At 41.6% G+C, this 18,963-nt stretch overlaps 1 protein-coding gene across 1 annotated transcript in view; it reads right to left on the reverse strand.

The window, feature by feature from the left end:
- Window positions 1-18,071, reverse strand: part of LOC127362019 (calsyntenin-2-like) — a 241,269-nt gene extending 223,198 nt beyond the window's left edge. The window contains exon 1 of the mRNA XM_051397268.1: window positions 17,564-18,071. Coding sequence (XP_051253228.1) covers window positions 17,564-17,627 — 64 coding nt within the window. The 5' untranslated portion in view covers window positions 17,628-18,071. The remainder of the gene's footprint in view (window positions 1-17,563) is intronic.
- Between the last annotated feature and the right edge of the window lie 892 nt (window positions 18,072-18,963).

An 18,963-nucleotide genomic window follows, 5' to 3' on the forward strand; every position in this document is an offset into this window, starting at 1 on the left:
TGTCAGACATTATAAGTATGATTATTCCTTCATTCCTTTTCCTGTACGACACTGTATGAGCAAATTTCTTTCACATCAAAAGGCACATGCTCTTTACAGTGTCACAGAGCGAAGGTTTTGCCTTTGTGTCTCGACACCGCTACCTCTGTGTTTCATCATGCAGCTTCAGAGACTTGAGAGAATACAGGACAGACGAAAACAAGTTTGAATGTAAGAAGAACTAACAAAGCCGGTTGTTACTGAAGCCTCAGTTGCAGCAGCTAGGAGTGGCACGCCGCACTTGAAAACAAAGGTAATCCAACTGCCCTCCCATTGGGACAAGAAGCTGTGCCTCAGAATTGTACCAAACAGAAGAAAACCGCCATGCCCTACTTCAAATTGTACCACTATTCTATGTAACAAGACATTTTTAATATTTCATGTTCTCCACCTTCAACATAAGTCCTTACAAATGTAGGAAGGCGAACAGATTATCCTTGTTCAAAGCAATCATTTGCAAGAATAATTTGTTTCCGGGTGACATTATGCTGTTAATGACTGCCTTTTCTCTTGTTTCTCTAGTGCTGCATCTCTGAATGCTTGAGCATGTGGCCAGAAGTGAGAATTGTGGGATAGTCCTAAACACTAAAACCTATTGTAACTGTAAGTGATGACGGGTGACAACATCTGTGAACTGACTTAGTAATGTCAGTTACACAACAAAATCCAAGCTAAAGGTTGGTAACATTAGCCATTAGTGCAAGTGGTCATACCAGACCAAGAAAGGCTGCAGCAACAACACCCCTGGCTGAAGGTCAACTTTTGTCCTGTGAGATAAGATTTAAAAATTGACATACTCTTTAAGGACACTTCAGCATTAACAATTAACTGTTTTACTACAAACTTTAAATTTGCAATAATTACATGAATCCATATGTGTTAAAAACTGTTAAAAAAGTGCAAGAATCAAAGAGCTAATTATAAACAAATTCATTATGTAATGTATGGTGCAAATCTTTATTTGACCAATTTATTTGAAATCCTACCCCAAATACCTGCCCCAGTGCTTTATCTTCATTTATTTTTGGACAAGCCACTTATGGAAGTTATAAAATTATGTTAAGCTGAAATTCCTGAAATTTTGGGTTTTCAGCTACAAAACATTAATATAATGTTTCACATTATACTTTATACTGGTGGAGTAGCAACGGCCCCAAACGAACCCATTTTCTTTCCTGGTAGGGAGACCACATTGCTTCCAGTCTAACCGCATTCACTTGTAATTAGTAATTTAGTGCCAACAAATGAAGTGTGGAAATAGTTGTAGAACAGAAGCTGGGAAGTTTTCCCACATGCCCACTCCCAAAATGCATCAGTACAGTATATTAACCTCGTTGCCTGTGACGTTTTATGCCTTTCATCTTTCCCTGTTGTGGTTCACTAAAAGCCACTCTGCATTAAGACCTTCAGGGTTTTCTAAGGGACGTGGTAGACCATATATGGCATTCTGGGGTTGTTTCTGTATGTCCACAAGCAGATTGCTAGAACTAACCTAACTTTCACAGAAGCAGTTCTGCATGCCTTAATGAAGAGGCCCGTGGTATTTTTCTCCAAACCAGCAGTCTCTTGACAGCTACAGATGGTAAATGTCAAGAGAAGAAGGAGGAGGAAACAGTTTATTCAAAACAGACCCGAAACACATAATTCAAAACATTTATGAAAATGCAAGATAGCATCTTTAAATGGGATTCAACAAAATCTGTGTGCAATTTGCTCATTCCAAGCTCTGCTTTCTCTGTCCGTCTCTCTTTCTTCTGGCCTCAGTGTGTTCTTTCTATTTCAATTTCAACCTGTCAGTCAGTCGCTCACCTATTCTCTGCTGTTGCTTCTCCTGCCCTTGTGCAACAGTCTGTCACAGATTTCCATCATTTCTTTTTTTTTTCCCAGCATGCATATAAAGCCGAGACCCTCCCGCCCGCCTTCCCTAGGTGCTGGAAATGGAGAGAAAGTGGCAAAGGCGTTATTACGATGTCAATTCATAAACACCGCACCCCGAGAGACTGCATGGATGAAAGCACCAATGCTACTGGAAAATTATCCACCCAGCCAGGGCAAGTCATTTGCTACACAGTGGAGCGAAGCTTCAAACACTGAGACACACAAAGCCAAAGGTACAAACTGGAGGAAGGTAAATACAAAGAGGTGGAGGGTGAAAAAAGATGGGGGCAACTCAGAGGTGGAGGAGTGCATCAAGACTTGAGATGTGTCCATATGCATATGTGTGTGTGTGTGTGTGTGTGTGTGTGTGTGTGTGTGTGTGTGTGTGTGTGTGTGTGTATTTTCACCCCTCTACAAGTGTTCTGCCCTCAGCTGGAAGGCAGCAGGGGAGAACTGTCATGATTCAAACAGATGGAAAGAGACTCACCAAGGCTGAGAAAGACTCAGAGGGCAGAGAATAGCAGGGCCGGGTGTCTCTCGCACTCTATCTCTCTCTCTCTCTCTCTCTCTCTCACACACACACACACACACACACACACACACACACACACAGCCATTTTATATGTTCTTGAGCATCAGGTGGCCAACGCTCGAGTGCTTGAAAATACCACCTGGGAAATGCCACACAGCTAGATATAATCTATTTGTTTGGGGACCCGCGTCATAGCATAAAAGGAGAGGACCCATTGATATTTAAATTGTGCGTGTGTATGTGTGTTTATATGCGTGTGACCGAGAGAGGAAGAGAAGAAGAGAGAGCGTAAAAGGCAGCAGCTGTGTGTATTCCAGCAACATAAAAGTGTGATCTTGAGATGCTGTGAAAGATTAGAAAGTTGATATTTCTTTGCATTTATGAGGCAGAGATAGATAGTTTCATATCTTCTCAATATATTCGAGTATGACTCATGAGAATGGAGAAAAAAGTGTTGACAGAGAAAAGCTTGTGCAGATTATTTGTATTTTCAAAAAAAAGGTGAGGTTCAAGATCGGATTATCATGTCTTCCAGCATTTTCTCAGATTTGTTCACATGTAGTCAGGTGAGGCATATTCAGCAGCTGGGTAACATTTTCCATGTACATTTTGACTGGGGCTGTTTTCAATGGTGTGGGTTAGCCTTAAAAAATGAATGCTACAGCTTGCTATAATATTTTAGGCAAAGTTCTTGTACATGTTCTTTCAACTTTGTGGCAACAGTTTTGGGCAACCCATTCCTGCTTCAACATGATAGCTCTTTTCCTAGTTTGGTGTGGAAATGGGCTTTCAAACAATGAAGCAGTAACATGTAATTTGATAATTCAAACACAAATCATGTCGTTTAATCCTCAATTGGGTTGTATAATTAATGCTGTTCTGTTCATTCACACTGCCTTTTTTGCCTCACTTGTGAGACAAGCTACTGTAACTGTAGGGTAGCAATCTCTCAACTTTATTCCCAATTTTTCCAGTTATCACATGACTTCCCCGCGTTACAGGTGGTTTTGTGCGATCATTAGCCATCAGAACAGCCAAAACAATAGCCACATTTGCATTGCACATCTGCATGGTCTGCATCTTCACAATTAGAAACAAGGAAGTGAGTTTGGTGACTATGGCTCAACATTTTGTGCAGGGAACTACAACTGAAGGTCAAATTTGTGGAAAACCTGAAGTGATTGTACAAAACTGCAAAGTTGCACAGAATTCATGGGAATTGGGGGATTTGCATTAATTATTGGGATCGCAACATCACAACTTCTTGTAGGGACTGTACAGAGCTCTAACACAACCAGAATCTAACCATCTGTACACCTTTGGTATCAATGAGAACATCAACTGCACATATGAAGCTTAGCACAAGTTCAATCAGGAAGACTATGCTACTCATTCATTCACATTTCTCTCTCCCTCTTCTCACTGTAAGCAGCTGACTATTTTGTCACAATCTCCACACGTTGCTGTCAAACTTTAAACTGCTTCAGTCCCCATTCGCCTGTATTTTCTTATTCCATTTTATAATTTGGGGTGCCAGTTTCAATAAGTGGATCCCTTGAAAGATTAGGGTTGAGAGTTTAGATAAATAACCTTTTGCCCTCACTCGCTAGCTACCAACATTTGAGCAAGGCAGCAAACCCCCAACTGCTCCATGGAGCTTCACAGCAAGGAAAACTAGAGCCGTGGGAGGCTCTAATACAGTACGTGTGTTCAGCTTTACAAATATAATATAAATAAATAAAAAGAAGAAAAATATAATATGGTCTTATTTTATAATATGCACAGAAAAACCAAAGAGATAATCAAGCTTAGATCTCACAAGAAGACATCCAAGTGTTTCCCAGCACGGCCTTGTCATATTATTTTAATGTAATCCTTTAAATATTAAAGGTTCTGTGTGTAGTAATTTGTGTTCCTCTAAGTTAAAACCACATTTTTCATAAGCTCATGCTCCCTGTCACAAAGACAATGTTGAAATATGTCCTCGTTCTCTGGTGGGTGCCACTGTGTTTATTTCCTCTTTGTCTTTACTCAAGAAGACAAACATGTTTGAAGGGATTTTTTTTTTTTCCATCGGCCTTTCGCTCTTTCTACCATCTGTCATTGTGAGAAGCGCTGATGTTTCATTCTACAGTCAGTTTCCTGTTAAAACTAGAGTTGGGCTGATAATTGGATTTTTGAGGCTGATACCACTATTAATACTTGAGAATAATGAGACATCTCAGATTGTGAGATGATGCTGACCATCTGGTACAGAAAAACTTACAATAGATGAGAAACCAATCTCACCACAAGGTCCATTTAGTCTGGAGCTGGTCTGGAGCTTTACGTCATATGTTCAATACACTTGATTATTATTATGTTATTCTGTAATTGTTCAATCATTCCTTGTAATTATCTATAACTTCTGCAAACCACAATCTTAAACTCGTTGCTATTTAAGTTCTGTCACTGTGGAATGGATGTTTACTTTTACATTGTATCTAGGCTCTTATTATCTTATTATATTTCTTAGGCTCTTATTATATTTCCATTTCCATTTTTATTTGTATCCTTACTTTTACTCATGTACATACCTATACATACATTTCTATTCTGTATATTGTGTTAGATATTGTAATATAAATATTATTCCTATTCTATACCATGTGTGAGTAGAACAACTGTAACAAACAAATTTCCCCAATAGATCAATAGAGTATTTCTGATTCTGATTCTGAAATCACGTGATCATCATCTTGTGGTGAAACTGCGGTTTCCAAGATTGAGAATGAGCTTCATCTTATTGTAACCCTGACAACCAAGGTCCCCTGACCTTTAGGGAAGCTGTAAATTTAACTCAAACCAAGTTGCCAAACCTTGGCTGTGTAAGATCAGAAAATGTTTTTAGTTTCTAACAGTTTTGAAAGCCACAGATAAACGATGATGTCCTTGCAATATGGGTGTCAGATCAAAAGACGCATTGATGTGTCGTTCTGAAGGGCAGTCACAAACAAACATTTTGACATTTAATTTTGCACAAGAAGTCCTTAAAGTGCTCAGAAAATATTCTATCTGCAAAGATCATTATATGATCAAAAGCAGCCAGAACAGCTACTAAATGGGCCTCATTGTGAGATTGTTTTCTCAACTGCTGTTTCAGAATGACCTTTGAACCTCAGCTGAACAATAAACTTTATTATCAAAGATGAGTGGGGCAGCCACGAAACCTGTCAGCCCTCCACTATCAAATAAAGGCGAAAATACCCCCGATATAAAAAATATAAAAAATCAATGACCGTAACAGAAGTGACATGTGTTATCATATCTGATTTCATGTTAAATATCAGTAAAAAACTATTTAAATTGTATTTTTAATAACTAATTAAAAATACATGATACAAAACAATATTAAAGTCAGTGAAAAATACATTTTAGAGCTCTGCTATTCCTTTGCCAACACACTCACTGATAATTATATATTTGTCAATGTATGGGTCAGGCTCTAGTTAAAACTGGCCAGACGGTACACAATCTGTTTGCTGTGTAATGTTAAAGTGCTACATAAATGCTAATAAAAATGTCAATTTAAGAGTTGATGCAGACCACAGAAGTGAACTTTTCGGCAGAGCAAAGTGCAGCGGCGTGGCTTGTTATGCAGCAGAAAGCAACCTCTCCACCGAGGGTGTTCCCTGGCTAAGAGCTCGGTGTGGGGCCCCTCCACTCTCAGAGACAGATGTTAGGGCTGGGCCCGGCCATCCAGTCTCACTATAATGAGAACTCATGGGGGTCAAGGCCCATACACACACATAGACTCATGCACATGCATGAACACATTCAACACCATATTACCACTTTCGTAAAAACACACACACACACACACACACACACACACACACACACACACACACACACACACACAGCCCCAGCACAATATGAGAACCAAACATTGAGAAGCAGGAGTGGTGAGTGAGCCAGGGGTGGATTCATGATTTACTAATGATGTTCTGGTTAGAAAAATGAGTGACCTTCACACACACATGTTCACATACAGTGTCTCCAAGTGACAAGATATTCAAATATAGGGCAGGGAGAGCGAAGGTGAGGTGGGGGGAGGAGAGGAAGGGCTTGAATGTGAGTGTGTGTTTCTCCTTTCAACCATATTTGAGTGTTTAATGAATGAACATGGCACCTTAATTATTCACCACGCTATTATTAGCTTCTAGACCACGATGTCCGAACACGTACAACAGTGCTCACGCATGTGAGGAAGAAGAATAAATCATCATTAAAATTTGTTTTTTGCATACGTGCACAACTTTTCATATTTAGTATATAACATATACATATGTATGTATAAATGAATACATATACATATGTTCATGTATTTATGTATGTGTGACTGAGAAATACATTAAAGGTATGCATGCCAGGATGTTTACTGTGCATGTTATTGCTCGATGCTCACTGACTCTTAAGGGTACGTTTGGCCTTGATAAAGGAAAGCCAGCCTAATAAAGTCAACAAAAGCTGCTCCGATGGCAGAACTAACAAAAAGAAAGTCAGATTAAATGTTCTGCTTTTAAATGTCCTTAACCTAATGCCTCCAAAAGGAGAATCTCCATGGGGTCCTGGTAAAAGACGCAGAGACTGAAAGAGAAAGAGAGAGGGGAGAGACAGATCCTGAGGGAAGGAGAGAACAGTGTGATAAGACCTGGCTAAGCCTCGCCGTCGGTAATTACCTCCACACTAATGCTACACCAGGAAAATCCCAGTGGGAGAATGGAAAAAGATGAGGAGGAAAAATTGAAAAAACATTTTTTATTTTTTTTTAAAAAGAGAAAGAGATTTGTGATATTATTGGGTGTGAGATCAGACAGAGACACAAGTAAAAGACAAGGATAAGGGTAAGATGGAGGGAGATAGAACAGAGGATGAACAAGGGGGAGTGAGAGGATGCAAAGCGATGGGAGGAGCAGGTACACGGTGACCCAGATCCTCCTCCTGGTAACACAGGGAGTGCTGCTACAGCCAGGCTGCTGTCTGCCGCAGGACCAGACCAAAGGATGAAGACATACAGGAAACAAATATGAGCTAAAGCAGCGGCTGCAGTGTGACAGCTGGTCTAAATCACTATAAACATGTGGAGATGCGGGGGTTTGAAAAACAATCAAATTGTGACAAATTGAGGGTTTTCTGCTAACTACAAGAGCCTGCTGGGCTTGTATAAGGGCTGACAGGTACTCTCAGTGCTCTCTCTAGCTCCCTCTCTCTCTCCTCATTCTTCCTGGGGAGGGAGGTGGGAGCACCTTGGTGATTTCTCCCAAAACACACAGGGACAAATGAGGCCCTGAGCGTCCCGTTAAAAAATGAAACAACCCAGCAGAGAGTTCATGTCCCTCAGGGTTTGACCTAGACGCAGGTAAACACACACACACACACACACACACACACACACATAGACGTATACACAGACATGTTTGGGCATGCAATTACTGAGCCTGTGCAACAGCCACAGGGAACCAGGGTGCACCTTTACAAAGGGGAGAGGAGGAGTTTGCAGTGTGTGCCACTATGTGTGTGTCAGTGGCCCAGTTAGAGCGGAAGCATAAAATTGCAGCATCCGTGACAGGCCCTCCACACAAAGCCGGTCCCACCTGTTCATTTCAAATGCTCCACCTGTGCATGAGTGTGTGTGTTTGTGAGAAAACAATTGCTACAGATGTCTTTGAATGAAGGACACTATATTACAGGGAGATATAAGTGTTGAGGCATCATCTTTCATAAGTCATAACAGACACACACTGTGCACACACCGCAAACTCATCACAAAGCCACAGGATTCATGGATCATTGTCCCGAGATTTCTATAGCTGCCTGAAAATATGGCGGAGCAGCCGGTATGTGAAAATTGTTGGCCACAACTCAATACACTTCAGACGGTTGGAGCACTATTTATTTTTAGATGCTTTATGGTTCTTGGCTCTGTGGCCCTGATGCTAGAGAGTCACGGACACACACACACATACAGAGAACACTCACATTCGTATTGGTATATTCTCAATTAGTGCCTCCAGTTTAAAGCCCCCTCAAAAGGTGCCATGTGGAGGACTTTTGTGAATGAACAAATGTTTATATTTAATGTTTTTCACCAAAATGCATAGGGCTTTTCCTTCCTTGTAAAATGTTTGCAAAACCAAATTTTAAATGTTTTAAATCAGGCATTGTTTACATCCATGTCTGCTAGCTTGCAGTCTTCTTCTTCACTGACTTTGTTTGCAAATTGCTATGTTTGTTTGTGCATTACCGCCACCAACTGTCAGTCAGTGAAACAGCGTGAAACCTGTTCTCGTGTGCGTGCATGTGCATCCTTGTCTAAATCAGGGATTTACTCATAAAACATGTAGCAGGGGTCAAAAACGCAGGGAACCTTTAAGTGTTTCTATATAACATTAAATATTTGTCACTCTGTGGGAACACTTAGTCCTTGACTAACAGTTTAGAAAAGGACAACACAGACTTCGAAATGCACTTCTATAACATTCACACTCACAATTGACAGTAAAACAAAAGGTAATCAAAATCAATACGGCTGAACTGCAGCAGAGATATTGTCTTTTATTCCACACTTTCTTCTCCTTTGTCAAAACCTGGCACCTGCATTGCCCACAATGCAATTTGAGAACTGACCACTTTGGTTGTCGGTGCATTATGCTAGCAGCGGCTAATGTAGCCGCTTGCCTCAATCAGAGCTGAGGAGCGGGCTGCATTGGTCTGGTAAGATTTCAAGATTTAATTTTCAGCCACAACTGACACTGCGACATCAAGTAACATCATTTGAGGCACTTTATCAGATATTGATCTGCTCTCTCTGGAGCCACAAAAGTCCTGCCCACTCATTTCAACAGTGAGAAGAGCACAGACATAAATGCAAATATAGAAATCTTGTGTGAAATAACCAAAACTGTACTAACTTTGGTAAAAAAGTGTGTTTAGAGGTTTTTGGGGCTTTTAAATTAGTGAGAATATCCCATCACCCAGTCTTGCATCACCATTATGTTGTCACTATGAGAGCTAAATGTTAAACCAGTACTGCTTAGCTTTATCATTGAAATGCTGCACATTTCTTGGCCATTTTCACCCGTCCATCTGTCACTCATCAATCACTGCACAGCCTTATCATAGCTGTGACAGGCTGTCAGGTCCCTGGTGTGTTCTCACATATCTCCTCCCCTCCAATATTCCGGCACACTGGTGTATGCTAAAGCCCACTCACACTGAGGCACGAGCTAATGCGAAGACAAAACTGTCCAGTAAGTCTGCTTTCAGCACAATGGATAGCTCCACTGCTGCAGTTTCTTGCAGTGTGTCATTGGCTCATTTCAGGACCAAGGACAGCAGCAGACACTCGCTTCACGTCTGCTTCTGTATAATTCGAGAACAAAAACAACACTCTCTGCCATCAAAACAAGAGCAGCGATGCAGTTTTCAAAGCCTTTCTAGTTATCTAGAATGCATCATCACATATTAAATATACATAGGCTTGATAATACAGTGTACTGAGCAAGACTAAATGTTTCGCACCTGGCTCTTTTTGCTTTAGGAATAATAATGACTCACATTTCAGTGAACATGAAAAGAAAGTAGGGGCAGTTTGGTAATAGCAGAACAGAGATAATGTAAGTAAACAGACATAAGCCGGGTAGACCTTGTCTCCAATCACTACCCATCATTTCCACCGCAGAAGGGTGACAGACTTTGTAGCATCTGCTGGCAGGCTGGACCAACGGCAGGGGCGCTGACACTACTGTAACTCACAACCAGCACTAAATAACATGCCTTTTATCAGGGCCGTATCTGTGGACCTCTGGCTGATGGAGTTTTAACTGCTAGAAAACCCTGAGTTCTATGAGCCTGTGCAGCTACAGTGCAGAGGAAACTGTTGGTATGTGGTTATGTAGAGCCCTTTGGAAAGCAACAGCATGTGTTTTCTTATTTGTTTGTGTGCGTTCAGGAATATTTGGGTGTATAGGTATAAGCTCTGCCAGCTCCTGTTCAGCCTGTAAGTGGCTAGCATATGGGATGACAACTGTTGCCTTCATGGGGAAATGGATGGATTAATTGAAATTGAGCACAGATAGGAGAACAGACACGCGAGTGATGAGCACTTAACACAATCATCAAGGCAAAAATCACACAGGGACTTGTAGTGCAGTGTGTATTTTTGTGTTGCGTACTTGTGTGTTTGTGTTTGTGCCGGGACTTGGACTAATGAAGGAAATCAAAATTAACGCTTGATTAATGTGTGTGCGGGCACCCCAGTACCTGTAGATAATCATCAACCTTGCAAACCATTAGCAAATACATGCTGCTAACGGTTCCTAATGGGGTTGTGTGTGTAGACTGACAATGAAGAGCATGTGTTCAAACAGGCAACTACTGCTCATGCAGGGCTGACCTGAATATGGAGCTGTCCACAGTAATCTTACACTGGCTTCAAATGTATAGCATCGTAAGCAAGCAAAGTGTAGGAATGGCACCAAACATTACATAAAGGTTACTGGTTTCAGCCAAAAATGCTCACATTAACAGCACGCAGTGACAGAAAGAGTGCAAGATCAAATGCTCCAGCTTGAAATTCAATCATTTTGTTTCGATTTCTGGAGGTCTAACCGGCCTCCATGTAGTCTTCCTAAAAAGATTAGTTCTAGATTTTAGGACAAACACTTATTCGCTTTCTTGCAGACAGTTAGATGAAAAGATCAATATCACATGAATGCATGGTAAATACGTAGCCGCAGCTAGCAGCCGATTAGCTTAGCTTAGCATAAAATCTGGAAACAAGGGAAAACAGCTAGCATGGCAAAAATTCACCTGTAAAGATCATTAATAACATCTCCTTTGTTAATCTGTAAAATAGACAAAGTGTTAAAAGGCTAACTTGCCTTTTAATAATATCAATTTTAGAACGCTCATGATTGATAAAATAATAATAGTTTTTCCCAGCCTCTCACTCAATTAGTGCTGGGATAGACTCCACCCCTCTGCAAACCTAAACAGGATATGAATGTATAGGTAATATATGAATGGAAAGATGACTTATTTTCATTAGAAATAGTCAACAGACAGTATTAACAATATATACACAAGTAACGCGCAGCCAACACTACAAGCAGAGAGCTGTGTATAAGATTCTCCGCCACTCTTGTACTGTCTGCATGTCCATTATAAAAGTCTGCACTCAACTCAGAGTGCTCCACCTGTCAAGTGTGAAGATTTATGAGTCACAGAGACAAAGATCTGCAGCTTTCTCTCTGACCCTCTCTCCTCTCACTCGTCCTCCAACTCTCTCCATCTTCTTCCCCCGATCATTTCCTCTGAGGTCAGCAAGACCCAGCTGGTGGAGAGGGATGGGTCAGGCACTATCTGTCTGTGTAATCCTTCGCTACTCATCAGCTTGCGTGTCTGTGTGGGTCTCACATATGTGTCATCACCCCGCATTGAAAAATAGAAGAGAGTCCACTGGTGAGATTGGACTGGAGGTAAGAGGTTGGAGGAAAAGAGAAGCAAATGGATGAGAGGAGGACTGAAGTGGAGTCCTTTGAAAATCCTGGAGAGCTCTTGGGTGTGTGTGCATCTAAGTGGAGCCTTTTCCACGCACCGTAGGCCATGAGAGCAAATCACCAAAGGAGCATGGTGAGAGTCTAGCAAGACACTTAAAACGTCTAACAAACTTGATTATCCAGAATAAGTGGGGAGTAAGTGTGGCACTGCAGTGATGACATACACACATATACAGTTTGGATGTGCGGCTTCAAAAGATAATAATCTCGAGAAAGTCCAAGTGACTAGCCTTTTTTTTTTTTTTAAATCAAAATTAGACCATGTAACTTTAGAAACAAGAAATAAACTTCAGAGGCAAAACTATGTAGACACTGTCTTATATGGGATAATTGTAGGAGTAGCAGTGGCAGAAAGCATATAGAAAAGGTACTGTCTGTTTTTCATGGTTTGGTTTCAGCACTTTTGTTCCAAATCAGGGAACTCTTAATGTGAAAGTGGCAGCGACATTTTAGATAAAAGATTTTTGCAACGGTTTAGGGAATACCCTTTCCTGTTTGATGCTGTTAAAGCAGCCCATGGTTTTTAAACAATCACATATGAGTTTAGTGTTTGGGTTTTCAGTTTGGGCTGAAAGTAATCTAGCACATTCTTTTCAAATGAATGTGCAACAGTAGCTGTTTTTTGGCTAATGCAAGCTAATATTAGCTAACTTAAGATAGATATGGTTGTGTTACAAATGTTACATTTCACTAACTTAGAGGGTTAGTTCTGGGCTTTTGAAATAGGGTTGTATGAGATAGTGTATCACATTTATACTTGGTTTTGTCCAGGGGTTTTGGAGAGAGCGTATATGGATATAACAACTATGTGACGCAAGGTAAAGTGCTGAAAATATTCTGTGGCTAAAATATGTTTTTCTGCTGCTCCCACCCACATCAGTGCATTACTTATAGCTTCCAAGCTGGCTGTACTCCTGTCTGCTTCTACAAACCGGGGGCCTGCTGACCACGGTCTACTGCAGGTAAAGCACTGACTATGGATAAGTACCTCATACAACCCCACTTCAAAAAACCTGAACTATCCCTTTAATGGCTCTTCTCTACTTGTGCTTTTCACTAAGTTTTGGCATTCACCATTATCATACCTCATCCTCAGTGACTGCTATTCAGCAAAACTAGGCTCACTAAAACAGTAAAACATGAATGGAAAAGTTGAACTGGTGTCATGCAAAGCACACCCTGGATCACTTCAATACATTCAGGGTTTTTTTCTGCTATTTGGCCTGATGCGACCAATTAATGGTGGCTAATGTTAGCTAAGTTAAGGTGGATATGTTTGTGTAAAACATTTCCTCCACTCAGTGGCTTATCTTGACGCGATACTTCCTTGTTTTGTAAATTAATTTCCTTCCCTTACCAGCCATTTTTCTCTCCAAACGCACCTCAAAAAGACGCAAGGGATCCTAAGTTAATTCTTCACAACCCACTCTGGACGCGTCTCTGATCAAATCCTCTCTCTCTTCCTCTCTCTCTTCCCTTCTTCTCTCTCTCACACACTTTGTAGGGCAAATCAATAGGCCTTGGATGTCTGAAAATCTGCTGCCAAGTATGGTCAGCCGTGACCACTCGAAGACACACACAAAAAAAAAGAGGACGAGAAAACGAAGACACCCACTTGCTGCACGGTGCTCCCAGTTCAGTCAGCTACTGAACTACATGCTTGCATACACTGTGACTCCACTCCACACTCACACACCCCCACTCCTCCTTCCACATCTAAAAGGACAATAGAGTTGGAAGAGACAAAAATAGTGGAGGTAGGAAAACAAAAAGAGAGTCAAATACTGTATATAGAGTAAAGATAGAGGAAAATACGGAGAGGCCACGGAGGAACGCCTTAGATAAGCACACTGCACTAAGATCTAGCTTTCAGTGACAAAACCTCCTTTCATTTGTGACTTTCTGTGTATGTTTACAATGAGACAACAAACACCCACACAACACTACTCTACATTCATCCCATACTTAACACTAAGGCAGAAAAGAAAGGCTTGATATCTCATTAGCAATAAAACAGCATTTGTTCATATAAAAGTTCATATTCAATATGCAGGAGCGAGCTGATACTCCAGTCACAAGGCTTGCTGCAGAGCTTCATTTTGATATTGGTAATTACAGGACCCCTCCTTCTCCTTGTTTGAAGATAATAGCTTAAAAGTATCCACAATAACTATCTTTTTTTTATTGGTCTCTGATGGCTATATAAGTGCGCTGAGATCTGTGCCCCCTCCCATTGCCGCAGCCACTAAGCCCTCCTACTTCGCAAATGGCATGGAGCTGTACAGAGATCAGCGAAGCTTTGAAAACAGAGGACAAAGCGTTTGTAAAAAAAAATAAAAAATCTGTGATGTTCCTCCATGTCGCTGAGCCCTGCTTCCATAGGCCGCGACGAGGGGCCAGGCAGGATCTGTGCCGCATCCTGTGTCATAGACTCGTTGGAGGATTTATAGAGTGCTCCCATAATGCACTTCCTCTCTCCAAAGGGGGGACATAAATCTGCCTCTGTTTTTTTGTCACCCCCCTTTTTTATTTGCTAATGGGATCCACAAATGACTATCCTCTTGGCTTTCTCAATCCCTTGTACGCACACACAAAAGCACCGGCTTACACACAGACACACACACACACACACACAGTAGCCCTATATAGAAAACTATAAATTGTACGACCTGTGTCAATTAATCCTGCAACTTCACAAGCAGGCATCATACTATAGCCACAGCCTTGTTACTGAAAGGCTGAATATTACAATCTAAGTGTTTGCATGTTTACTGACAGGAAAAACAGAAAGTACAGTGTGTTTATCTGGACATAATAAAGCAGCAAAAAGGTTCCACCAACAAAGAGTCACACAGTGGGTAGCTGAATTAAAATATACTGTGCTGGTAATGAGCTATCTAAATTCAGAGTTCATATTGCTTGGAATTACACAAAAGCAGGGCTCCGGGCAGCACTGGCAAAAACTCTATAGCTCTTTCTGCTTCGCTGCCAGAAGATTCTCCCTGTCGAGCGGCGACACGGTCGGTCCTGGGGAAATCGTTTGAGCCACAGCATGTATCTGCGAATGCAATAATTCCTTTGTAAACGACATCACCTCCTCGCCCATTTTTGCATACTTGGCGGCTGTCAACATGTTGGCTGCACTCTATCACTCTCCCTGCGCATGCACAGGCAGGAAAACACACACAAACACACACACACACACACACACACACACACACACACACACACACACACACACACACACACACACACACACACAGGGATGTTAGTGCTCCAAGCTCTGATTACTGACAACTCTGAAACACATACTAAGTAGACACACATTTAGAGACACACAAGTCTGAATGGATGACTCGAGGCTGACGGTGATTAAAGGAAGTTGCACGTCCACGCTTTCTTGGAATGAAATGGTGGCTAAACAGAAAATGACAGGGGTAGCGGCACTTCAAAGTTATCTGAAAAACAGGTTTGCATATTGGCGCTACGGAGGCGGATCCTTTGCCACACTTGACACAAATGCACCATTTCAGTTGTCATTTCAAAAAACTGAACCGGAGAAAACAGATTCAGGGCTGAGACATAGAAGATGATTTAGGTTTGTTGCCTCTTAAGAGTCCTGCTTCCTGCCAACTATGACAAGAAAAAGGAAAGGCAGCGAGGGTCAGAGTAGCAACAGATCCTGGAGACAATAGACTTTTTTTCTACTGGATTTAACTGCTCTGTACAGTGGCCCAAGGGAATCAATTAGAACCATAGAGTGCTTGGTTTTTTCAGCCCCCATTGACTTGGCAGTAATTTGTTTACTTCACAGCCAAGCTAAAAGCCGGATACAAAAAATAATAAATCCTTCCTTACAACGCAACCATCCTGTTATTTCCTGCTGTATTACATATATGAACATATCAGGTTAATACACAATATCCCCAAAATAAGGTAACACAAATATGCAAGCACAGCACATTGTTGTTTGCAAGTAAATCCTATTTAAATGAAAGTGCATATTAGGCAAAAGCTTGACCTCTGGGCCAGGGTCAGGGCCCGGAAGCAGGTCTATTAACATATGTTTTTCTTCCACACACGCACACACAACAAAGATTGCAGCTGCAGCCAGGCACCCGACCAGCAGGGAGGCTCTTTCCTGTGTCAGGAGGCAAGGAGGATAAACAGCTTATCACACTTGTGGTGTCTCTCAGCTCCCAACTGACAGGTGTCACCTTGTTATTTCGCTGTGTAAAAAGCCAGCCTCGGTCTACAGGGAGTTGATTAGCACGAACCTGTTGCCGCATTTACCCGCTTACCTACGGCACATGCCAAACTCACTGGAGGATTGAGCGGTCCTGCTGCAGTGGGGATACTGGTAGACCTAAAATTAGCTCAGCTGTGAAGCAAACCTGCCAACAGTATGGCACACATTTATAACATCTGGATGTCATTATCATATATCTGTGGCTTTGGGGATTATTCGGCACTTGTAGTGGAATTTTAATGGGCTAATTGCAGCTGTGAATTAAATTAGCGTGTTGATAAATCCCATCAATATGCATATAATTCACATTATTTCAGATGACTTGATCAAAGTTTTAAATTTGCGAAAAACTGCTTAAACTTCAAAATACCCCTCCATTCTTTTAAGATCAAAGATCCTTTGGATGATTTCAAGATACGATCTTCTTTACTATGTATTCATTTTTTAGCTTTTGAAATGATTCACTCCTGTTTTCAAATCTGGCCTACCCTGTCCAGAAGTGAAGTGGGTGTTCTCTTCAAGTCCTTAATAAGCTAATTAATGGGCCACATGTGCACTAATAACACCTCTGCTTCAATAATATACTCCTCTCTTTCAATTTCAAATATACTGAAGGGCATTTGAGGACTCCCAAATGCTACTACTTTGCAGTTTTCAACACAAAACTTATTGAGAGGACTTTACAGATCTTCTGCTCCACTTTCCTCCTATCTACCTTTACCCATCAGTCACAAACAAACCTTGACACCCACAGTCCCATGACATCTAACAATGTGACAGAATGTTTCTCCTGCATCCAGCTCCCTACAAAACAATGTAAGTGCAACAAATGAGATGATGTTATAACACAACAACACTGCATGTACTTAAATCAATATTATAGTGATGCCACATGAGATTAACCCAAAAACTAGGCTACAATAAGGTCACGGTAAGATCAGTATTGATCACCACAGCCACTCTAAATCTCCACAGAACTAAGGATGCAATGAGATAAAACAAATACCCTCAAGTGCTGTCAGGTACAGCAATACAATAATTATTAAGAGCTCATTCATTCAAGTCCAAAGAGGAACATAACAGGCATTCTCTTGAGGGAATCAAACACACGGACAGACAGTAATCAGCGATCGGTTATCTGGATCGGATGGACATTTCTCTGCATCCACACACAGCCCGGCCAGCCACATTCACCCATAATAAAGCCATAGCGCACTCGCAGATGCGCACCACACAGAGCAAGTTGCCCTTCACCTACCGTACCTTTGGTGTGAGCGGCGCTCAACCCCAGAGCAACTACAGCCAACACGCCGGCTATTCTCAGCATCTTCTCGGTGGAGATTCAGCCCCGGGAAGGAGAGGAGACTACGGCGACCTCTTTTCCTCTTCTCTCCTCTTTCTTTTTTTCCTACCTTTTTCTTCTCTCTCTCTCTCTCTCTCTCTCTCTCTCTCTCTCTCTCTCTCTCTCTCTCCTTCTCCTCTCCGCCCTCTCCCTCTTATTCAGCACCTCAGGTTCTCTCCTCTCTCTTCAAGCGGAGTGTGGAAACAGTTCACTGATAATGTGGGACAAGACGGGCAGCGTGGAGCAGAAGAAGGACACCGGGTGCCCGCAAAGCACCTCGCCGCACCGTAACCGCGCGCGTCGCACCGCAAGTCGTGTGGACGGTGGAGGCAGCAACTAAAAGTGGTTTCTGCTGAGATGGGACCGGAGAGCAGCACACCCCGGGACCAGACCGAGCGACGTCACAGGGAGGAGAGAGATGGATTCAGGCGCTTTCTTTTTTTCCCCCCCTCTCCTCCACCCTACACTCTCCCTCCCTCCCTCCCTCTCCCCCTCTCTCTCTCTCACACACACACACACACACACACATCCTCCGCCCTCCCCTCCTCCCCTCTCCTATCTCTGGAGCATCCCAGCCCACTCCAACTCACCGTGAGTCTGCCTGCCACGCTGAGGAGGGATCCATGACGAGAAAAAATGTCTTTTACATGTGGTAATGTCTAAAAGAAAACATAACTGGTGTCATGCGTTTACAAAAAATCTAACAAATGAAGCATATTAATGCTTTTGATAACGTTATTATTAGTGTTAAAATGCCTTTATAAACACACCAAAGAACCCTTGTGCATATAATAATGCTATGGATATAATGTAGGAATTAAAATAGCATCCAGTTAAGCCACTGTAAACCAGTACCATGAAACGCATGTGATTTAAATATTACAGTAGTATTTGCCCGAGGATGCAATTAATCTTAATTGCTAAAATATCATCATTATGAAGAAGTTTTAATTTGTCGCGGGCTACAACGGAAATAGAATATTATCAGCCCAATGTAGGCCAATCTCTGCATAAGTCTGCACCTCCTGTCTTTTACTTTTAAATTCACCTTCTTTTTTTAACAGTAGTTCCCCAACATTTCTGGAATGCTTGTAACAGCTTACCAACAGTGATATATCTGGACTAAAGGATTTCAGTTTAGCCTAAGGACTTTAAGTTTCCATTTCTAAGAAGAAAAGACTGTAAGATAGATGGACATACTTTCATATTCTCCCCACTGTTTTCTTATCACAGAGAAAGCATTCAAAACTGCTGCTTAAATGTCAAATATTCTCATTTCTTTATAAAATGTGCAACAAAATTTAAAAATTCCATTTTGTCA

The sequence above is a fragment of the Dicentrarchus labrax genome, unplaced genomic scaffold (genome assembly GCF_905237075.1).
Source record: "Dicentrarchus labrax unplaced genomic scaffold, dlabrax2021, whole genome shotgun sequence".
Taxonomy (NCBI): Eukaryota; Metazoa; Chordata; class Actinopteri; family Moronidae; genus Dicentrarchus; species Dicentrarchus labrax.